The sequence below is a fragment of the Phoca vitulina genome, unplaced genomic scaffold (genome assembly GCF_004348235.1).
Source record: "Phoca vitulina isolate PV1807 unplaced genomic scaffold, GSC_HSeal_1.0 scaffold3, whole genome shotgun sequence".
In the NCBI taxonomy this organism is placed as follows: domain Eukaryota; kingdom Metazoa; phylum Chordata; class Mammalia; order Carnivora; family Phocidae; genus Phoca; species Phoca vitulina.
In genome coordinates, this window is record NW_022589706.1 from 11,528,117 (window position 1) to 11,551,239 (window position 23,123).

The window sequence follows — 23,123 nt, forward strand, 5'->3', positions numbered from 1 at the left end:
ATACACTCCATTTCTTTACTTGGCTCTATGTTTGTACAACTATGTTAGGCCATAGCTCTCTCTTCCCACTCTCCAGTCTGATCACCACCAGCCACATGTGGCTCCTGAGGAATTGTGGCTAGTCTGAATTGAGATGCTCTGTAAATGTCAAATATGTACCTGATTTTGAAGATTTAGTACGATACAAGAATGTAAAATACCATGCTAATATTTTTTGTAATCATTGCAGATTGCTAATATTTTGGACGTGTTTGCCCATTTTTATATAAACAAGATATTCATTTATATAAATATGAAATATTGTAGAAAACATAATATAAAATATAATAAGTAAAATACAGTATTAAACTTAAGTTCACCTGTTTGTTTTTACTTTTTAAAAATGTGCCTGCTAGGGGGTTAAGCGTCCTACTCTTGACTGGGGCTCAGGTCGTGATCTCAGGGTCCTGAGATGGAACCCCGTGACTGGCCCGTGACTGGCTCCGTGCTTGGCACAGACTGCTTGAGATTCTCTCTGCCTCTCCTTCTGCCCCTCCTGCTCGTGCTCTCTCTCTCAAATAAATAAATAAATAAATCTTTTAAAAAAATGTGCCTGCTAGGAAATTTTAAATTTCATATGTGACTCACATTATATTTCTATTGGAAAATGGCGGCCCTTGTATCCTCATTCCTGTTGATCTCCTTTACTTTCACCTAAGTAGCTACTATTACTGCTTAATGTTTTCCATATGGGAAAAATTAAAATTAAAATTAACTTTTCCATGTGGGCTCTTGATGATTATATAATGATAATGTCTAACATCTCCTGACAGGTTGTACTAGAAATAACATTAAAAAATAGCTTATATCTCATTGCCTGATAATTGGGAATGATCAGTTGGTCTGTAATTTGTACAAAAAGGAAAAGATTTTCTTTAAAGTAATTAAGGCCAAACCAATAATACCTCTGATATTTTCTTAAAAATGTTTGGTGACTAAAGAAGTATAATTAAGACACTTTCACAAGTGAAATAGAAATCAAAACAATGAGAAAAATATCTGATTTCTCAGTTTTGATTAGACTTATCTAATTCATAATCTTATACAACATGTAGTGATACATTAAAATAGGATAATTAGGCGAGGATTTATTTACAAAGGGACTATTTATTAAAGTACAGGGTAACTGCAGAGACAGTGCACTAATCAAGGGCTAGTATAGCACCTGAGATTTGGTACCTGTAGTCCTGAATCTGGCCATTTAGAAAGGAACTGTGACCTTCATTCAGGGATATAGCCAGTTCCAGGGAAACTTCTAGAGATGAAGCAGAAGAATAAATCTTCTGATTTCACTCTCCCTGAATTCAATTTATTAAATACAATTTATTGTTAAGTTTCCCCATTGGCCAAACCCAAGTGTAATCCAATGGGCATGTGAGCCTTGTTGATGCCAGTCCATTGTGATCAGCTTCCCAGTATTTATACAGCAGGGTGGAGAGGAGCGGAGAGTAAATCTGTAGGGGCATAGGGGATATACGTAGTACTTACTGTCTTTTCAGAATCATTTGCCATAATCCTAGACACATAGGTCAACCATTTGCTCCCTCTATACTCTCTCCAAATAGAGAATTAAAACCCTGAAACTAGAACAGGATTCAGAGACCCAAGTCTACTACTGGCTTTCCGTTTCTTACACACTTCATGCTCTCCCTGGAGTACACTAAGTACTCCTATGGCCTCAGTTACTGTCTATTCACTGATGACTGTAAAATCCACAGCTCCTGCCCCTCCACACTAGATGGGGATAGCCAACTGTCTTCTGGTCACATTCACCTGGATGTCTCACAGGTTTCTCAAATTAGTTTGTCCAAGAAAGTATCCACCATTTACTGCATGATATCCAGACAAAGCCACAATGCCATTGAAGCTGTTTCTTTACTTTCCAAAATGAAGATAGAAAATTTACAAGAGGCTGATTTAATTACAATTAGGAGAGGCTCACACAAGTAATTGTGGTTATTTTTAAAAATCTGAAAAATCCATGTCACTATTCAGGGTCTCATACTAACACCAAGGCATAGCGTGAGATGCCCACAACACAGTGTACTCCCAAACTTTAACTGGGTTTCACCTCAACAATTGCACTGGCAAATACTTACCAAGTTCTTCCTGTGTGTTAGGAACTTTACTTGTGCTCTTAAGTCTTACATGAACCTTATTATGATGAGGAAATTAAGGCTTAGAGGGGTTAAATGACTTGCACAAGGTCTCATAGCTCGTAAGTGATGGAGTTGGGTTTCCAACCTAGGTGGCCGAACTTCAGAACATGTGCGCTTCACTTCTCTGCAGTACTGAATACAAATTATTCTTACACTCCAGACAGAGGGCCTAAAAGGCCATGAGCTAGGTGTTGCTAAGTCTATCAGTGGGGATGCTAGGTGGGAGGAAGAGGGCAAGGAGGTATAATAAGGCATGGAGAATCTGGAGAAGAGAGCTCATAAGGTGAAAATAGCTAAGAAATAGGATCTTTTTTCTCTTTTTTTAAAACACTACTTAAGCACACATTGTGCTAATTGGGTATAGAAAAGGGATAGAGACAGTTTCAGTCACATGGGGAAGATGGGTAAATTCATCATGAATTTTGAAATTTTAGACTTGTGTGCAAGTCATTTGAAGAATTAGATATACATAGAATTCATTTGTTCGTTTCATTTATTCAAAGAGTATTTCCTGAGTCCCTGCTACATTGTGTTAGAAGGAGAATCGAAGGGAAAAAAGTCACAGTCATTGTCATAAAGAAACCCACAGCCTGTCGAAGAAGCTTCCACAGCAGTAATTCAGGAAGCAAGAACGGAGCTACAAGGACAGGGAGGGATTACACTGCCTGGACTGCTCGGACAGTGACAATTGCATAGTTAGTTGTTACCTGAACAAAAAGTGAAGGTTATGGGATGACAACAGAAGGAATGCAGTGCACAGATCTGAAGAGCTTGGGCTTTTTACTACGACAACCCAAATTGCTTTTGGTGGAATCACAACGAGACGTGCATTTTTTGCAGCATCAGTTTTATTAAAATGATCTTTAGTTAAAAAGCACACGCACTTTATTGAAATATGGATGTATTATGTAGTTGAACACGACGGCATGTGAATTAGAAAGTTAAGACAGGAAACGAAATACAGCTGGGCAGGCAGAAGGCTTTGGCTCCCTCCCCTGAACATCCTGGGGCTGGAGTTCATGGTCCTGAGCACGCGGAGTAAACAGGATTTTAAGTGTGCGAGAAAGTGTTAAAGAGTTAGGTAGGTACACGGACTGGGGAAAGATTGTGGTGCAGGGAATTCGGAGTTTGTGCTCTCCTCTGCTCCCTGGACTTCTCAGCAGTTCTTAAGGACCCTCCACCAGGTGCCCCTTTGTCACCACACAACGCCTGACTAGCTGGAAGCTGCCCTTTTCAACTCCGAGCGCCTCGTTGCCAGGGCAACCCTCTTCGGCTCGGCGCCTCTGCATCCTCCCTGCGAGAGGCTTAGAGGACGCAGCATGCGTCTGACGTCACTGCGCGGCGCCGCCAGATCCGGGCACCGCGCGAAGCCTCATTTTCCCCGAATCCCGGAGGCGGGTGACGGGAGTGGGGTAGTTGGGAGAGGGCGCCGGGCAAAACTCCCACCCGGCGTGGCGGCTGGTGTGCGGATCGCCGCGGGAGAGAGGCGCGGTAGGAACGGGTTGTGGGTGCCCTGGGCCAGGGGTGCGGGGATCCCGCGGTGCCGCCCGCGCTGTCATGGCCCTGCTGGCTTCCTCGCTGGCTTGTTGCTACGGCCGCCGGACTCCGTTGCCAAGGACCTTGGAGCTGCAGAGCGCCGAGAGCGCACCCTTGCTTTCTAGGGGTCTGGCTTTGGCGGAGAGTAGCCCTCGTTGGCCTTAATGGAAAACTGGCCGTCTACCCGTCAACGCCCCCCGCCCTTAAAAACAAAACAAAAAAACTCTCCTTTGTTACCCCCCTACACGTCGTCCTTATTTTCTAACTTTGACAGCACCCTGGCTTTGAACTGTTCTTAAGTATTTGGAAATATAGTATGGTGTTGGAGGGTAAGAGGGTAGGAAAATGGAAAGCAGATTTTAAGACTCTTAATGCTGGCCCTTTGGATTTACTTTACGAACTAAGGAATTGAGATAGGTGGATATTGGGTTCTGTCGCTGCACTTTAGAATTTGAAGGAGCCCTAGGGATAGATCATGGCTTCTCTAGTGGGGTGTCTCTTACACTTTTGGAACTTTCTAAACAATGGATGAGAGAGTAGGAAGAAACGTGGCCCTGCCCCCTGATAATTTAGCAAGCCCTGTAGTGAGGGCAGTGGTCTCAGCGTGGTGCGGGAAGAAAATGCGTATGGGGAAAGAAATAGGATATGTGACCTATCCAAAATAATGAAACAAGAGTATGCTTTCCTATCATTGACACAGATATCCACAGTCCCTTTCAGATGAGCAGATGGGCCACAGCACCTAAGGAAACTAAGGGAGAGTGAGGGTCCCACTGTGGACCCTGCTTGGGCTGCTTGCTCTCTGATATTATGACATAGTTTAGATGTTTGGGTCAAGTGGACTGTAGTGCCTGTTTAGAATCTTTGTATTGTTTTGTAAAAGAATGAGAGGTGACTGATAATATTTGTAGCACAAAATAGTTCTTAGCTCTTCACTTCCTCTCACCATTATTATCTCTTTACATCACCCTCCATGTGTTAATGGAAAAGCACTCAAGAGAGTTAAGTGTAAGATGAATAAAGCAGTTTTCTTCTACAGACAACTTATGTACTAGTCTTGTTGTCAGTGGTATGCTCCCAGATGGATATATTTTTTTAAAGATTTTATTTATTTATTTAGAGTGAGAGTGCGCAGGGGTGGGGGTGGTGGAGAATCTTAAGCAGACGCTGCTGAGAACAGAGCCAGTCTTGGGGGCTCGATCTCAGGACCCGGAGCAGAAATCAAGAGTTGGACGCTTAACTGAGCGACCCAGGCACTCCTGCCAGATGGATATTATTTTTAAAAATTGAGAATACTTAATTTGTAAGGTAAAGGGTGATACTTTTAACAATAAGTGAAAAATACTTGTTTTTTGGAAAGAAGCTCTCGATATAGAGTGCTTTGAAAGTAGACATAGAAATGTTTGCATCGTGTATGTGTGTTTTGATGTTATTGCTGGAAGTTACGTAAGTATATTACATGTAAAAACTGCCCTGTATGCATAAAACCTGTGGAAGCTCAATTTTCTGGCATGTTTTATAAAAATTTTTTCAAATGAAGAGTTTCCATGGCTTTTGGAGCTCATTCAAAAAATAATGCAGCACCTTCCTACTAGTACCTCTCAGGAACAACTTTTTCAGATAAAGGAAGATAGAAATTTGTTGTTCCAACAAAAACTTTTGTAGATTTGGTAGGTAGTGTTGAAATATGTGCATCATGATTTGATGTGGCCAACTCTGCTTTTCTTATGTTTGTGGGTAGGATCTTTGTGCTTCTTTTCAGCTATAACAGTTATTAAAATTTACGATCAAAATAAATATTAATTTATTAGTCTTAATCAACATTAAAAGTAGTTACTGTAATTACCCCCAATTACAGCTGAAGAAGCAGAGACACAATTATTTATTTAAACAGAAACTTAGATCATACTATTCCCATCAGGACCTTCTCAAAACAGAAACCTGGTGCGATAGTAAATACTTGCTGAACATTCACTGAAGTGCAGTGTAGGTCGACATATTTAAAGCCTGCCTTACCTTATCTTAGAATATTATCTGACAAATTCAATGAGGCATTAATTACCATAATTGTGAAAAATGCCTTGGGAATGAGTGTGAAGTGTGATATTGGGAGGTAAGTCATCTGCTGGTAGTAGGATGAGAAAAATTAGGTGAATATATTAAATCAAGAAAATTGAAATTTAAAATTGTTCTGTGTATGAAACAATCTTACATTTAATTTATCCTTACAAGGCACTTTGAAACGGTCACATCATGTTTGAAATATTTTGGGTCTGAATTATGTGGAGTTTCGTCCTTTTGAAGATTTCTAATTTGTCAAGTAGATTAAAATAATCTCATGAGGAATCACTTGAAAAAGCATCAGTGTTTATCCTGAAGAAGAGAAAACTAGGGAGTTGAGAGTCTGTCTTCAACTATTTGAAAAACTGTCATTTGGAAGTGGAAGAAGACTTCACCTGTGTTGCCTTAAAGGAAGATCCTACAGTGTAGTTGAGGGGTAGTTTATATATTTAATAACAATATTAAAGGCTTAAAGTGGGAAATGCTCTAGTGGAAGAATGACTGGAGTGCTGTGCAAGTGAGGGAATGGAGTGATCTAGTAGAAATAAGAAGGAAAGAGTGCAGGAATCAGAGTGCCATGGAAGTGTACATTTGAGAAACAGAGAAAGAAGATCAGGAAGGGCTGCATGCTACTTGGGATTGGAGCTAGACCTAGAAATACCAGCAGGCAGTTGGGTATATGAATCTGGGTGCGTGTGATGGAGGGTTCTTTGGTAGAGATGAAAGTTGAGAAGTAATCTGTTTAATTAGGCAGAAAGTCATCACTGCAAACTAGAGTCCTCCCATTAGCAGAAAAGAGGGACTTGTGGAAGAGGGAGAAGTGAACCATCAGTGGCTGGTTGAGCACTGGATGGATGAGCAACTTATTTACTCCTCAGGAACAGTCTTCATAGACTTGTATTATTCTCCCCTTTTAATAGGTCTAGAAATCTTGAGACTTAGGGAGATTAAATAATCTGCCTAAATTCATAATAGAGATGAGGATACAGACCCTGGTCTGAGCCAACAGCTCCTTCTACCTTATCACACCACATTGATCACATCTGTAGGGTTGAGTGCAGGAAATGAAGGGAAAGAGGATCTTAAATTTTTCAGCATGAGGGACCAGAAGATTGGTGGTACCTTGAATTAACAAGGGGTCCATAACTTCAGTGTGATAACCTTAGTTTTGGTTATGTTCAGTTTAAGGAGCTTGTAGTACATTGAGTAGGAGAGTTCATTATGTCACTTGAAAAATAGGACTTGATATGCCGATGTTAGTGTTTGGAACTTTGGGAATACGAGGCCAGAGAAGATAGAGATGCTAGGGGATGTGCCAACCAGTTTCTCCTTTCAGAAATCTTTTTTTTTTTTAATTTTATTATGTTATGTTAGTCACCATACAATACATCATTAGTTTTTGATGTAGTGATCCACGATTCATTGTTTTCATATAACACCCAGTGCTCCATGCAGTATGTGCCCTCCTTAATACCCATCACTTCCCCTCTAAAACCCTCAGTTTGTTTCTCAGAGTCCATAGTCTCTCATATAGTCCATATTTTCTGAATATAGCCAGAGGTTTGCAATTGAGTTTCTAAAAGCATATTTTGACAGTATGAATGGAAAAGGAAGTTTATTCTTATACATCTTACTTTCTTACAGATTGTTTTCCATTTGCTGTATTGATATTATTGAAGTTGATATAATTTCATATTTTCTCATTGGTCTTTCTGGTATTTGGTTCCATGCCATACCTTTTTTGTGTATTTTTTTTATATTTTCTACTCTGTTCTGTTTTGGTCTTACGTTGTTAATGAATCCCTCATTCCCCAAATTCTGAAATCAAGTTTCATTTGACTGCAGGAGTAAAAGGGAAGCAATGCAGAAATCAGAGTGCCATGGAGGAGTACATTTGAGAAACAGAAAGGCAGGTACAGAACATTGTTTTTTAAATGAAGAGGTGAAGTTTGTTAATGACACATTGTTATGCAGATGGATAAGAGAGAGCTTTATCTCTTTCACCTCTTTTTTTTTTGGTTGAGCTTCTGTTTTTTTCCAGGTAGCTGTGATCAAAGGACATCATCAAGCATACAAATAAAACATAGGACTACAGTTCAAAAAATCAACTCCTCATCGTCAACCAGTTCTCCAGAGACTGCAAGAAAACTTCATCCTCGACCAAGTGATAAACTTAACCCTAAGACCATTAACCCGGTAGGTACAAAAGACATTCCTGACTCAGTAGATTTTTCAAAGTAATAGACATTTAGTGCACTGTTGAATCGTTCTGAATACTGTCCCAAGTTCCTTTTGTTTGTAATTTTTTTTTTTTTTTGCTTACATTTAAGCTAGTGGCAAAGAGCATATGGTAATCATGATGAAGAATGGAAATAATGATGTGAGTGTGGAAGTGAGAAGGTATAGAGAATAACCAGTTGTGGTATATCCTATCACATTCATGGATGAGTGTACTAGAGTATAAAATAAATTGCACATCAGCTTTATTTTTTATTTACTGTAGTTCTGTTACTTCCTAATATCAATGAATAAACTTGTATTCAATTGACTTATAAACTCGGGTTTATAAACAAGTGGTGTGATTAGAATTTTGGTAAAATTTGGTAAAAATTTATAAAAAGAACCCATTGGTAGAAAAAACATTTTTGATAATGTGCAACCTGGAAGATGAAACTATGATTATCTCTAAAATGAGTTGAAAAAGAAAGGAAAGGAATTGCTTAGAATTTCAATCAGAAATTTTGTCATGGTGGGTGTTTTGGAAATTTAGGGATTATTTACATGACCTGTAGGTCCAAAAAGTAAGATCATTTGCTAATAGGTGCTAGAACTAAAAAAAGTGTCTGTGGCCCTAAGTTGTCTTAATTTTGCCCCCATTATAAGAACATTTTTTCAAGTTCCCTTATTTAATAAGATTACATGAAAACAGTTTTTAAAACATACTTTTCTTAGTAGGAATTATAATTAGATGAATGAAACATTACTATTTCTGTGAATTATTATGCAGAATGTGGATTGAAGTTTGTAAATGAATCTTACTATAATATTGTATGATACTGAAATTTCATCTATGTGTTTTAACTTCAAACATGTTTTTCTGGAGGAAAATATTTTTTAATTACTGCATGTGATTTAAAAATATTTTGTAGCTAGTTTTATCTTTAAAATAGGCTAATAAGTTTGTGTTTTGTAATTTAGACAACTATATTTCATTTGATTATGTTCAAAGTACCATGTGATAAAATACTTACTTTTTGTGCCTAACTTATCTGTGTCTCTGATCAACTGTATTGAAATTATGTATGCTGTGATTGTTGAGCTGTTGTGCTTGATCACCTCTTACATGGTCTTTGGGAATAGAGTTAATTTATTCTTAAGATAATACATAGACAAACTGAAAGGTGTGAAGTTCTGTATCTGAGCAGATACATCCAGGCATATGTTTGTGAGAGCCTTGCTCTGTCTTCAGTTCTATCACCCCTGCCCATTCTAAGCCTTTCTTTTTTAGAGAAGCATAAAACGAGTTTGGGGAAATTACAGGTTCTCTGGCCATCCAGACATCTGTATTTGCCTGGAGGACAAGTAGGAGATGTGCTGGAGGTTGGAAACAAATCTGCTTTCCCTATACTTACCTCTTCTTCTCCATGGACCCCTCACCTTGAAAGATCATAGTGGTGGAGAGTAGAAAGATGTATTGCCTTTATTATATTTATTTGTGATGTTCATTCTTAATAGTATTTATCTATATTATATTTACTATACATGTGATTCCAGCTGCCTTCAAGCCTCCCAAAACAAGTTAGGGGTATAAACGAAATATAGAATGTGTGGTTGTGGTTCCAGTACTGAGAGGATTGGTAATTTTCCTCAGTTGTGTTGCTGAGTAGAGTGATGCACCTGATACCAGTGTCATGGGCTGAAAGTCAGGATGTCCATTCGCCTCTGACCTCAGCAGGATTAAAATTGATTAGGTATCATCACAAAGTGGAGGTGATAGTATATTTATCGTATTCTTGTCATTTTTTATTTCAGTTTGGTGAACAGTCACGAGCTCCTTCTGCATTTGCAGCCATTTACTCTAAAGGAGGTATTCCTTGCAGGTAAAATCAATACAGGTTATAACTGACCATATTATTCAAAATAATTGAGTAAAACCAATAACAGTAGTTAGTTTAAATGTATTGAAAATTTTATTTACTAAGGAGGTTGAAATAAAGGTGACTTATTCATGCTTTGGCTGTTGGACTGGTATAGATCGTGGGACATTGTTGAAGAAGATCTTTTTTTTTTTTTTTTTTAAAGATTTTATTTATTTATTTGACAGAGAGAGACACAGGGAGAGAGGAAACACAAGCAGGGGGAGTGGGAGAGGGAGAAGCAGGCTTCCCGCTGAGCAGGGAGCCCGATGTGGGACTCGATCCCAGGACCCTGGGATCATGACCTGAGCCGAAGGCAGACGCTTAACGACTGAGCCACCCAGGCGCCCCTGAAGAAGATCATTTTAATTCCAAAATAGAATTACCAATAGATCTATAATTTAAGAAATTGAATGAGCCAGTTTCTGAAACAATATAAGCCTTCACAGGCTTGGGCAAGTTGCAAATAAATAGTCCTATTTTGTTTGTAAACTGAAAGTTGACAATTTAATGAAACTGTTTCATTATTTTTTGAAATGGTATTTCAAAAATTTCAAAAAATTATATTTCTAAATAAGTACATAATGGCTGTTTTTGCTCACTTTTCATACAGTTCTTGCCACCTTTCAGGGTACACATCAGAACTGTTTTAAAGAAAACATTATAGTTACTAATAGAGTGATACCATTTTAAGATTTCACTACCAAGAAACATTTATTTCTTCTAGGTATATCCAGTTTTAGACTGTTCTAGATGATGGAAAGTGTCATTTTCATTGTGAAAAGAGTGATCACAGCATTCTGTTGTTCTAAAATTCAAGAAATGTAGTTTTAATGGTATTTGCAGATTTGGAGGAATAAGCTCAAGAAGCACTCTTCATTTTATTGTTAGTATTTTTTTATTTACATTCTGAGTTGAAACTGTATTTTAAGGTTCTTATACCCCCCTTTTCCCACTCCAAGCAATTATGGTTGCTAAAATAGTAAAAATGTTACCAAGGCCTCTTGCTATGAAGAAAATGATGCTAAAGAAGGTGTCAAGAAGTTGAGAATGTTACAGAAGTGTGAGGAAACATTTGAGGGTGATGTATAAGTTCACTGTCATAATTATGATGATGGCTCATTGATGTATTCACACATCAAAACTTATATTAAATTTTACACTTTATAACCATGTGCAGAGTTGGCCGGTTAGCTCAGTTGGTTAGAGCGTGGTGCTGATATAACCATGTGCAGGTTTTTGAATGTTGGTTATTTTTTAAAGATTTTATTTATTTGAGAGAGAGAGAGAAAGCACAAGTGGGGGGGAGGGAGCAGAGGCAGAGGGAGAGGGAGAAGCAGATTCTCCGCTAAGCAAGCAGGGAGCCCAACAAGGGGCTCCATCCCAGGACCTCAAGATCATGACTGAGCCAAAGGCAGACGCATAACTGACTGAGCCACCTAGGCGCCCCTACTGAATGTTGGTTATGCCTCAGTAAAGGCTGTAAAAAAAAAAAAAAAAAAAGCAGCAATGACTCTGATTGAAAGGGCTACCACTTTGTAACCTTGTGTGGGCTACTTAACCTCCTGCCCTCATTTTTCCTCTGTTTTAGCAGGGCTAAAATCCGGCTTGTCTTCAGATCATTAGGGTTAAGTGATCCATATCTGAAAAATAATGTTCCATATAAAACAAGTTACTATTTCTCATTATCACATTTCTTTGCACATCTGTAGATTATCTATTTTGTTATAAATATGACTGAAACATGTCAAGTGTAGCATTTGTATTAAGACTCACAGACAGCAGCATGCTTGAACTCTGAAACTGTAGGCTTAACAAATATGAAGTTTAGTTTTGCCATCAAACAATTTTGCTGAAAGGGTAGGAGTTTGTGGGATTATAGACATGGCTGCATAAGATGTCTTTGTAATATCCTTTCATAATTACTGCTTAGCATGTAATTACATTGTCCATGTTATGTTCACTGATGTTTATTATTTTAGATTGGTCCATGGTTCAGTGAAACACAGATTACAGTGGGAATGTCCTCCTGAAAATCTTCCATTTGATCCTCTTCTTATTACTTTAGCTGAGGTAAATGTATATTCCATTTTTCCTGAATGTTTATGGAAAAAAAAACTTTAAAAATTGTATTAGATATTATTTTTTAATGCACCAGTGAATCTTATTCTTTACTTTTGAAATAAGAGCCATGCAATAGTCATTAAAATACCACACTCCCTTAGGAATTAATTATCATCAGTATATGTTTATTAGGAACTGATTAATCGGGTTTATAAACAAGTTCGTCTACACAGAGATTTGTAGATAAGTGGATGAAATATTCATACTTAATTCCAAAAATAAAAGCACTTAGAGTCATATGGAACTAGTCCTATCAGGAGAACAGTAGCGGTTTAACTTAAACTACATCAGATAACAATGAGTGGTTGATCTATTTCTATACAACCAGTCATGCTTAATGTGAACGTGATGTTTCTTAGGGAACTGATATTAACTACTTAAACGTCCTTTTGGAGAATTCTCTGGACTTTTGCCTGCCTTTACATTTTGAGTAGAATATCATGGACATCATTTTGATAGAGGATTTTAGGAAAACTTCTGATAAATTCCTTTATATTATTTAACATTTATATCAGGAAAAAGTTGGCAGAGTATTAGCTTGAGGTGAATCAGTGATCTCTTCTGTGAAATTTATTCCTTTTGCTAGAGTCACAAGTTGAGAAATGAATTAACCTGTTGTCTTATATTTAAGTAATAGATATTTGTCTTTTTTAAGAGCTAAGGATCATTTTTGTTGTCTTTTATTTTTAATTTATTGCAAAATCATTTTGGTATGATAGCAGTGTATTTTTATGGGTAGCCTATTTTGAAATTCAATTTTGATTAAAGTCTTTTAAACTTGGTATTAAAAGCTTAATATATATCAGTATTTCATTTGTTCTTTTAAGAATTTTAAACCGTTTTTTAGATGAATCAGTACCATAGTGACACCTTTGAAAACATGCTCTAGCTAACCACAAGGGGAGGGGAGTGCTTTAATTTGGGGAGTCCCTACAGGGAGTCTGTGTTTAGTGAAGATCACATAAAGGTCAGTCCTTTAAATAATTATTTTCCAAACACCCAATGCCTTTATTTCTGTGTTGGGTAGATTCTTAGCCTTCCCCTCTACTCATTTAATAATGGGGAAGTACTGACAGGACCACCACTATGGGAATCCACTTCACCTCTTGACCTGATTCCTCATCTCTAAAATGAACGGGATAGGGGGATAGGGGCACTCTTAAGATGCTAGAACCTGTGGTCCAAAGTGGTGCTGGTGTGCTTGGCAGCACAGTTTTCAAAAGCATCCAGGAAAGGAAGTGTTTAATCACTATTTGGAAGCAGATAGTTTGGTCCAAAGGACAAATTGGTTGAAAATTAGTATTTTTAGGCATGACTTTGTAGCCAGTTATACTTATTCACAGAAAATAATAAGTCCAACTGAGGGAGTATTGCTGTTGCTTTTTTTGTTTGATGTTTTTAAAAAAAGCCAGATGGCCCTTCTATCTTGACTCAAAGTGGTGGGTTAAATCATAAAAAAGAGTACTAATAGTTTCTGATGCATTTAGGGTGAAAGAAATGATACAGGTTTTTTTCATATTTTTATTTCACATCCCAAAGTTAAAAATGACATTTAAAATCTTACAGTGGTTTTTGAACATAGGAAAAGATGTTTTAAAATACCTTAATGTAAAATATTTAAATATGAAGGAAATATAATACTTTAGAAACTCATTAAACAAGTTGCAAAGTCACCATAAAGGTAGGAGATCCAATAATTATGTCCATAAAGTGGTGGTTATAAACCAGCATTTGAGATTGAGTTGCTGTGCTTTCAGGCAGTATTTGGGAGTATATACAAAATGTTTTTAATATCTTAGGGTTTCTTTTTCTTTTTTCTTTTATTTATTTACCTTTCCTCTCCTTCCCTCCTTCCTTTCTCTTTCTTCTTTATTTCCTTTATTTTTCCTTTGCTTTTCCTTTCCTTTTTCCTGTTCCTTTCATTTTTAAAACATTTTTCTTCCTTGCTGTGGGTAGAAATTCTTCCTGTCTCATGTATGTCCTTTGTTCCACAATTTCTGGGTTTAATTGAAATCGTAATTACTGAAATTATAAATCATGATTAGGAAAACCATAATAAAGCTTGATTTTCATTTAGACTAGTGAGGATTTAATTTTGTTGTTAGCATAACCAGGTGCGTAGTAAGTCTTGTTTGTTCGTTTTGTCTTTGGCAGGGTTTGAGAGAGACTAAACATCCATACACCTTTGTGTCAAAGGAGGGTTTCAGAGAATTACTGTTGGTCCAAGGAGCTCCTGAGAAAGCTGTACCTTTGCTTCCAAGACTGATTCCTGCGCTAAAGGCAGCTCTGGTAATCTTCTATTCCTTTGGACTTTCTGTGGTACATTTAGAGTATTTTATGTCTTTTTTCTTCCAAATTATATGCAAATTGGTCCTTTACCTGTGATTTTGATGTGCATGCAAAATTAGGCCACCATTATTCAGGGACAGATGATTACTTATTTGAAGACGCCTTTAGAGGATATAGGAAAGATAAAAGGGGACATTTTGAGTAATTAGAGAAAGTAATGAACCTCACATCAGGCTTGCTGCATGCTGCAATATGGTTTAGCTAGTGTTTCAGTCAAGCCGGAAATTTATTTTCTTTGTTTCTAGATGGTCTGGCATTAAAGGTTGATTCTGGGTTTAGTTGCTTATCTTCTGATTTTGAATGTTCAATCTTACTTTTTTCTGGTTTGACTTTTCTTCTTACTTAACTTTCCTTTTCTCCTCTTTCCTTTCCTGTCCCAACTAACCCCCCAGGTCCACCTGGATGATGAAGTGTTTGCAAGAGGACTGAATGCTCTCGTGCAGCTGAGTGTCGTTGTCGGTCCTTCTCTAAATGACCATCTTAAACATCTGCTTACAAGTGTAAGTACTGAAAAGATGAGAGAATGGTTGTGTATGTGTATCATGCACTATCTCGTCATGATTCAGTGGTTTCAAATTAATCATTAACTGATTCAGAAATCTTAAAAGAAATCTCATCATTCTTTAAAAAAATATAGATAAGACCTAGTAGTTCATAAAATATCTCACAAATGTACAGTATTCTCTTTAATTTTTTTTTAATGGAAAGCACCTACATGAGCAGAATTTAGGATTGTAAGAAAAACCAAGCAAAAGTTGAATGGACAAAAATTAATGGACAGCACAATGGTATTATGCCTATGTTGATTAGCCGTGAATTATGAGGACGGCTTATACACCCTCCTGTGTGCTTGTGCATCGCCACAGCCATGTGTTCCATCTTTTTCTTCGGTTTTTCCTTCTAAGTTTTTTAGTGAGTCTATAAATAGTATTCAGGATGAGACTTTTTCCTGTTGTGTGTAGTTTAATCCTGAGGACAAGTACAGAGTGGGATATTGGACAGTTCAGGAGTTTCCCAAGACCACCCTTAGGTTGCTAGAAGGACTCATGAAACTCAGAAAAGCTGTTATTTACTGTTTCAGTTTATTACAGTGAAAGGATACCAGTTAAAATCAGCGAAGGAAGGAGGTACATAGAGCAGAGCCCGGGAGGGACCAAGTGTGGAGCCTCCAGTTGTCCTTCTTCCCAGCGGAGTTGTGTGGACAGTGCTGGCTTTTTCCAGCAGGGATATGTGGGAACACACATGGGGTATTACCATCCTGAGAAACTCACGTTAGCGTGGTGTCCAGGGTTCACGTTAGGGGCCTGCCGTGCCAGCATGACTGGCTGCTTGCATGGCTGACCTTAGTCTTTGGCCTCTCTAGACGTTGAGCTGAGATCCTGTGGCCCAAGGCCCCCTGGGGAAACAAAGATACTCTTATCTGGCAGGTCATACCAGAGGCTTAGAAGTGTCCATCTAGGAGCCAGGGACAAGGGCCAATCCTTTCTTTAGGCGAAGTTAATCCTTTACTGCGCACACTGATAAACCATTAAAGTCCTTGCTGGAATAACCCACAGCTGGCATTTCTCTATGTGCATCCTTCTGTAGTTCAGAGCTGAGGCATGTATTTTGATCATAGTTCCACTGTTTTTTCCTAGACACATTCATCTGAGAGATCCTAGAACTGTATTGTTAACTTCTTACTCTTCAGAGAGACTAATACACCCCAGAAACATCTGGCCAAGCCTATAGAAAGTAGGGATGGTAGTGAATCTATCAGGATTGTTATGCTGGGGTTAGGAATGGTGGGAGATGAATTCCCACCAGCACCAGGTGTTTGGCGGGGAAAAGACACAGTGGAAATAGACTCTCAAATAATATGTGGGAAGCCTTTGGAGAGAAGGAAGAGAATCCTGGCAGGTTTTTGCTTGTAACGTTTAGGTCAGCAAGTTGTACCTGACTAACCACAGGAATTTCACCCTAATAAATAAAATGACTCATTTTAGATTGATTGCTCCAGTCAGACAATCAACATTTTAACAAATCTGTTGCCCTCTGCCCTCCCGTTTTGTGCCAAGTATTATGCTATAGGCACTAGGACTATAATGCTGAACAAAAAACGATATGCCCTCTGCCCTTGTGGAGATTGGTTTTTGTTTTTTGGAGAAATAAGTAGCAAGGATATCCACTGAGAAGGTTGGAATGAGGTGAAGGGGATGTGATATGCAGAGAAAAGGAATCACGCTGGATCCTTCCCCGCACTCGAAGTTGAGCAAGGCCAAGAACCTCTGCTTCCTAAATAGCCTCCCAGTCCCACCCACCAGTGCAGAAAGATAAAGGCCAGATTAACAACTAAACTATGTAAGTTTGTTTGTTTTAATTTTTCTGGGGCAGTAGCATTAATGTTTGGTCACTCACATTCCTCCCCAGAACCCTGCTTTTTCTTACACTGGACTGACTTAAAGGGACCTTTCACCTTCCTGGAGTGTCAACACTTTGGGGAGGATCTGGATACCACACTGGCTTTTGTATGCCGGTTGGATTCCATAGAAGAGAGACCCTCGGCAATAGGCCATGTGGGATTAAATCTTGGTCTGTTAGCTACACACCACCATGAGACAGGCACCCCTGAGGATCCATTGAGGTGCTTTGGTACTCCCTCCTTACCTCACTTACCCCTCTTAGCCAGAAAGACTCCATTTTGATTTACATATTTTTTGTTTATAGACCTCTGCATTAGATATTATTTGAAGGGTTTCCCTGACTAGAAAAAGAATTTCAAAACCAGTTACTGAGCCCATATACAAATCATTTCACTCATATTCAAAATAAGTCAAATCCTTTCGTAGCTTCAGCTCAACTTCTACTGACCCTGTGGGAAAGAGGAAATAAATCACCTGGGAATCTTGATAAAAATGCAGAAGCTAGGCCTTTGCCCTGAGATTCTGGTTAAGTAAGTATCGGGTAGGACCCTAGAATCTGTAATTTTTGAATGAGTATATCGGGTGATCCTGGAGGTGGTGCTTCATGGATCTGCCCATAAGCCACTGCTCCCAGGTAATGGGGTCTACAGAAAGCAAACCAGAGATCTGATTTTGCAAGAGGCACTTTTTCTTTTTTCTTTTCTTTTCTTTTCTATTCTCTTCTCTTTTCTTTTCTTTTTTTTTTTTTTTCCAAGTAAGCTGCATGTCCAGCATGGAGCCCAGTGAGGGGCTTGAACTCATGACCCTGAGTTCAAGACCTGAGCTGAGATCAAGAGTCAGAAGCCCAACTGACCGAGCCCCCCAGGTGCCCCAAGAGGCACTTTTTCTTGTCCATCCACAGGGCTACCTGTCCTCTCATTTAGAGTTGCTTTTCTCACATTTTTTTCTTTTTCTCTCTCTCTTTTTTTTTTAAGATTTTATTTATCTGACAGAGACACAGTGAGAGAGGGAACACAAGCAGGGGGAGTGGGAGAGGGAGAAGCAGACTTCCCGCAGAGCAGGGATCCTGATGCGGGGCTCGATCCCAGGACCCTGGGATCATGACCTGAGCCAAAGGCAGACGCTTAATGACTGAGCCACCCAGGTGCCCCATCACATTTTTTTTCTTTTGGGGGTTTTTCTGACCCTCCCTCATCTTCATTGACCTGACTGAAGGGCTTGCTACTCAGTGCTCAGTGGTGGGAAGCAGTCCTGGGTTTCTTCCATCCGTGTGAAGAGGAAGAACCAGAAACCAAGTCTAGGACAGGCCCATATAAGTATTTGATCACTGACTAATTCTTGCCTGGGCTTCATTTATATTCCCAGAAAGTGGAGCCATGAGCACGTCCTGCTCTAGGCTGAAATGTTTAGTGGGGGAGTTGAGTAATGTAGACATTTGGTGGGAGAACACTATTATAGGTTGTGCCTGATGATCTCAGCTGCTGTTCTTCCCTCTTTGTTCCTATGATTCTATCTTCCCTCACCTTGTGCTCTCCCTTTTCAGTCAGACTTCCACCTTTCTACCTGAAGCCCATTCAAGCCATGCCTAGGGACAGGTGGTCTTGTGGTTTGTAATCTGAATGTCCTAACTATCACTGTTACAGAGTTGTTCATGTGAATGCTCTCTCCTTTTTGTCTCTTCCCTTTCTTACACTATAGGAAACACATGTGTTTTAAGAGGCTTCGCTTTCCATCATGGTCCTCCAAGTGCTCTTGCAAAATACAAAATGGAAAAGTACGCAGTTTCATAGAAAACTTACTCTGGATACCATACTGTAGCAGGTTTTACAGGATTTGTACAATTTGAAATGAAATAATGTGAATTCTCTTTTAACAAATATATGGTGTCTATTATATATAAATTTCAACGAGATATTTTCTAAAAGAAGCCTTGGTGTCTAAAACATATTAAATAGTATATTTAATATTATTATTATATTATAATAATAATATATTAATAAATACTTCCATACAGTAAGGTCTCAGTGGTTTTATTTCTAGTTAGCATACTTTTTAGTGAAGTTTTACTTGTGCCTATGGTGAATATTGTTACTTTTCAAATCATTTCATTCTCCCAATCTTACTTTAAAAGCTTTCCAAGAGACTGAGGGATAAGAAATTCAAAGAGCCAATCACCAGTGCTTTACAGAAGCTAGAGCAGCATGGTGGAAATGTAAGTAAAACATTATTCCTTGTCTTATTTTTTTTTACTTTTACTCTACAAAATTGTATAACGTGTATTATTTCAGCCACAAGTAATCATGTGGAGTTGATATTATTTTCATTTGAGAGCTCAGAGTTTCTGTCTTGCATAGGTCACAGTTTGTAAGCATTGGGATTCAGACCAGACTGTGTAAACGCTGGGCCCCTACACTTTCTCTGTGCTTTCTATACGACACTCCATGTGGTGCGGATTTGCAATTTTTTTTTATTTTGGATGTTTTTGCTTAGACCATAGGAAAGTTCAGAAAACAAAAGGATTAATATAAAAGAGCTCATTGAAGAACGTACTTTTTTTTTCTTTCATTTGCCATCTTTTTTGTCTAAAAAATTTACAATTTTCCCATCTTCCAAGATTAAATGAGATTTCCAGATGGCTGTGATACCATGTCTGGAAGTGCACATGTTCATGTTCAGGAACATGTGTGTGCACACGCATACACACGCAAGAATGAATCCGAGTGTTCTGACTTGTAGGAATGTGCAAGAATGGGGGAGCTCTCATTAGTATCTGTGTGGTGTCAAATAACTAAGTTAATTGAATTTTCATCGTTTAAAGAAGTGTTCACATAATCTAGTCTTGGAAGTATTTCTGTAAAGCAGTGATTCTACCTTGTTTTAGAGATTACATTTAATCAGATCTTAATGATAGGGTTGCATGTGATTATTTTAACACTGAAGAACTTAGTTTCATTGGAGGTACTTTCTAAAGGTAAAGGAATTATATAGAAAATAATTTGTGTGATCATATACAATTTTAAAATGGCAGATGTATTAGTTTAGGCTTTGTCTAGATTACCTAATTTGACCAATTCCGGTCACTGTTAAAATACATTATATTCTTTCCATGAGGAATGCCTAGAATAAAGTTTAGGAGGAAGAAGTAAGTCCCTAGACCACTAGATAACAGATTTCTTTGTTGTGGAGGATTAGCATTCAGACACCTTGTTGAGATGTACACAGCCATCCCCCAGCCAATCCAGTGTCTCTCAGTAGAAAGAAAATTCTTTTTGCTTGCAAATGCGCTTCTGAGAATTGGAATGCAAAATAATTTGTCATTGTGAAATGCAAGTAAATAGATGCTAAATATTGATGGCACAGCTTTCAATCTGAAACTCTCCCCAGGATATTTTCACACGTTCTGTGGAATGGGGCAAGACGAAAGGGACAGGCCCAACATGTTAGATTCCAAGGGTGAATGTGCAGAGGAGGGCATAGTCTTCAAGTAAATAAACTTTAGAAACTGCATTCTGAGATTTAGAGGGGAACACAGAGGGATGTCGATCTCCAGCCCAGGGCCACAGGGTAAGCTAGCAAGGGAGTTAACTCTTACTGCCACTCAGTCTCATTAGTTTTGAATCCTGCTAATACACACAGAATTAAAAACATTTTGAAGTTAAGTATTGTTTATTCCTTCAGACTTTTTCTCTTCTTGTTCATCTAATGTCTTACATGATATTTTAATAATTTAATAATAATATTTTATCAGAGATTTTCTGTTGGCGTACCATTAATAAAATAATTGATCACACTTTCTGGTGGCCTAATGACCATTATGCTTGCTTTTGGTACTCTGTAATCCCTCATGAAATTAACAAATGCCCTTTTTTCCTTACTAAAAACTTAAATGTCTATATATCTTTCTCTTTTTTAAAATAAATAGAGATGAGTCTTTAAAAGAGTCTTCTCAGTATTGCAGTTTCTCCTTCCTTGGGGCTTGTGTGTCCACCAATGATGGAGACACTCAGCCTCTGGGAAGACAGGAAAGTCAGCTCCAGGCACAGTGTCATTTTCTTAAAACTGATCAGTTTACTACCTGCCTTAAATAGTAGTCAGTTCACTCTTACCTTGATATAATTTTCATCCTAAGTCATAGGCACATCTGTCTTGGAAAAGGTACATACTTGGACACACCCCAATCTTGATTGAGCACGTGGGAAGTGATTACATGTCAGGGACTCAATTGAGTACTTTTTATTTTTATTTATTAATTTATTAAAAGATTTTATTTAATTATTTGACAGAGAGACAAAGAGAGTGAGTGGTGGCTAGGGGCAGAGGGAGAGGGACAAGCAGGCTCCCCGCTGAGCAGGGAGCCCCACACCTGCTTGATCCCAGGACCCTGAGATCATGACCTGAGCTGAAGGCAGATGCTTCACCAACTGAGCCACCCATGCGCCCCTCAGTTGAGTACTTTTTGGACGTGAAAGTCATTGAATCCTCACTGCAGCTCTCAGGGGTAGATTTTGTTATTATCCCCTTTTAAAGATCTAGAAACTGAGGCTCAGAAATAATTAGCCCCAGATTTGACAGTGAAGTGACTGACAGAAGCTGGATTCATATACTGGTGATCTGGTTCCTAACTACTTCTCTAATTAAATATTTTTTTAAAACATTAGTAAGAGACAACCTATACAACCTATATTTTACTCAACTCACAAAAAAGTACCACTTCTCCTTCCATCATTTTGTTCTCATTCCATTTTGTTTGTTTTGAGTTTCAGATACTTTTTTAGGCAGGCTCTTATAGATGTAATACCTATCAGGGGAACCCTACACAATACTAATGAAGCTAATTTTTTTTCTGTTGACAGGGAAGCCTTATCATCATCAAATCTAAAATTCCAACATACTGCTCCATATGCTGTTGAAGAAGGGAGCCCACAAAAATCTTGTTACTCCCTGGTGACAGGTGTTAAATGCTGTCCGTGGGTACCTAGGGAACCTTTTCAGATTCACTTCCGTTTATTCTTTTGTCAATCACAGTCACCATTCATTATTTCCTAGATTAAGATGAGTATACACAGTTCCACTGAATCATAGTAAAAGTTATTCATCAACAAAAAAAAGAATGGTCAATGATGGAAAGCTATTAAAAACAGTTCTATAATAGTACAATTTTGTGGGGTTGGTTTTTCATATTTTTACAGTTTGGTGCGAACAGCCATTATTGGGTTTATAGTAGATGTGTTTGTATTTATTTTCCAGTGCCTTTTATTTATAGTATCCCTTTCACAATCAGTTTGTAGCTATGCACTTATTTTTAAATGTTTTGTCATTTCTTGGGTTTTATATTTATCAAGGCTATGGAAATTTAAAGTAGTGGACAGCCATTTGTGAATTCACTGTTAATTATTGTCTGTAAATATGTATTTTATGATATAGAATACTTGGAAGAATTTCATACCAGAGTATTCTAGTTTAAGACATTTTTTAAAATGTGTAAATTCTTTTGTAAATATGTTATTTATTACAACTCATTAAAACTACCTGAACTTTAGGTGTTAATTATATTTAATTATACTTAAGTAAATGTTATTTTTGTAACCCATAGTCTGATATTCATTTCATGAAGATATTCAGAAATTAAAATCTTAAAACTCTTAAAATGTACCCAGTGATTTTGTTGTGTTCGCTTATGTTTAACAATTAATTTAATTTAAAAAGCTTTTAAAACCTACTTTACAGGCATAGTTCTCAGTGATGACATTATAGAAGCTGAACCTGGATCATTCTGCAAGAGAGAGGAATAGAGTGAGAAAGAGGAAACAGGAATAAGATTTTCCATCCTATGGGCAAGAAGGGAGGCCATAGGGACGTGAGTAGTCACACCAAATCCAAAGCAGACATACTTTTGGAGGGATGGAGATCAGCGGTCACTCTTTTATTTGGGGGAACAGCCATATTATATATATCTCAGCACCACTGAAGAACACCTTCCTTGCTCCATCCCTCAAATATGTGGAATGACCTCTTTGTAATTCTCATTTCAGATACAGTCTCACAGCTGGAATTTAAAAGAGTACAAGTAATTTCTGAACAATCATAATTGCAGAAATGCCTGTGCGTCCCTCAGAGTTCTTGTCCTTCCTGGCCCTCCTATCTGGGATATTCTTTTCTTAGGTCTCTACTCACCTGTCACATCCTCAGATCCTATTAGCTAAAATGTGTGCCTGCCCACGGGCCTTGCTTTTACTTTTCTTCATTGTACTTAGCACCACTCTAAGGCAAAGATATGTACAATCCTACAATGCCGTAAGGAAAACAATATTTTTAAT

At 38.1% G+C, this 23,123-nt stretch overlaps 1 protein-coding gene across 2 annotated transcripts; it reads left to right on the plus strand.

Moving 5' to 3' along the window:
- The first annotated feature begins 3,606 nt into the window (after nucleotides 1-3,606).
- PACRGL (parkin coregulated like) lies at nucleotides 3,607-23,074 on the plus strand. 2 transcript variants are annotated; one of them, XR_004298486.1, is made up of 9 exons: nucleotides 3,607-3,689; nucleotides 7,641-7,708; nucleotides 7,837-7,991; nucleotides 9,828-9,895; nucleotides 11,914-12,004; nucleotides 14,210-14,344; nucleotides 14,797-14,904; nucleotides 18,505-18,580; nucleotides 18,938-19,018. XR_004298486.1 is itself a non-coding variant. In XM_032397251.1 (9 exons), exons 2-9 carry the CDS (start codon nucleotides 7,657-7,659, stop codon nucleotides 21,714-21,716), a joined length of 747 nt encoding a protein of 248 aa, XP_032253142.1. In that variant the 5' UTR covers nucleotides 3,607-3,689; nucleotides 7,641-7,656; the 3' UTR covers nucleotides 21,717-23,074. The 2 variants fall into 2 exon arrangements, 1 of the variants encoding a protein (XP_032253142.1); XM_032397251.1 differs by lacking the exon at nucleotides 18,505-18,580 and adding an exon at nucleotides 21,660-23,074.
- The last annotated feature ends 49 nt before the right edge of the window (nucleotides 23,075-23,123 follow it).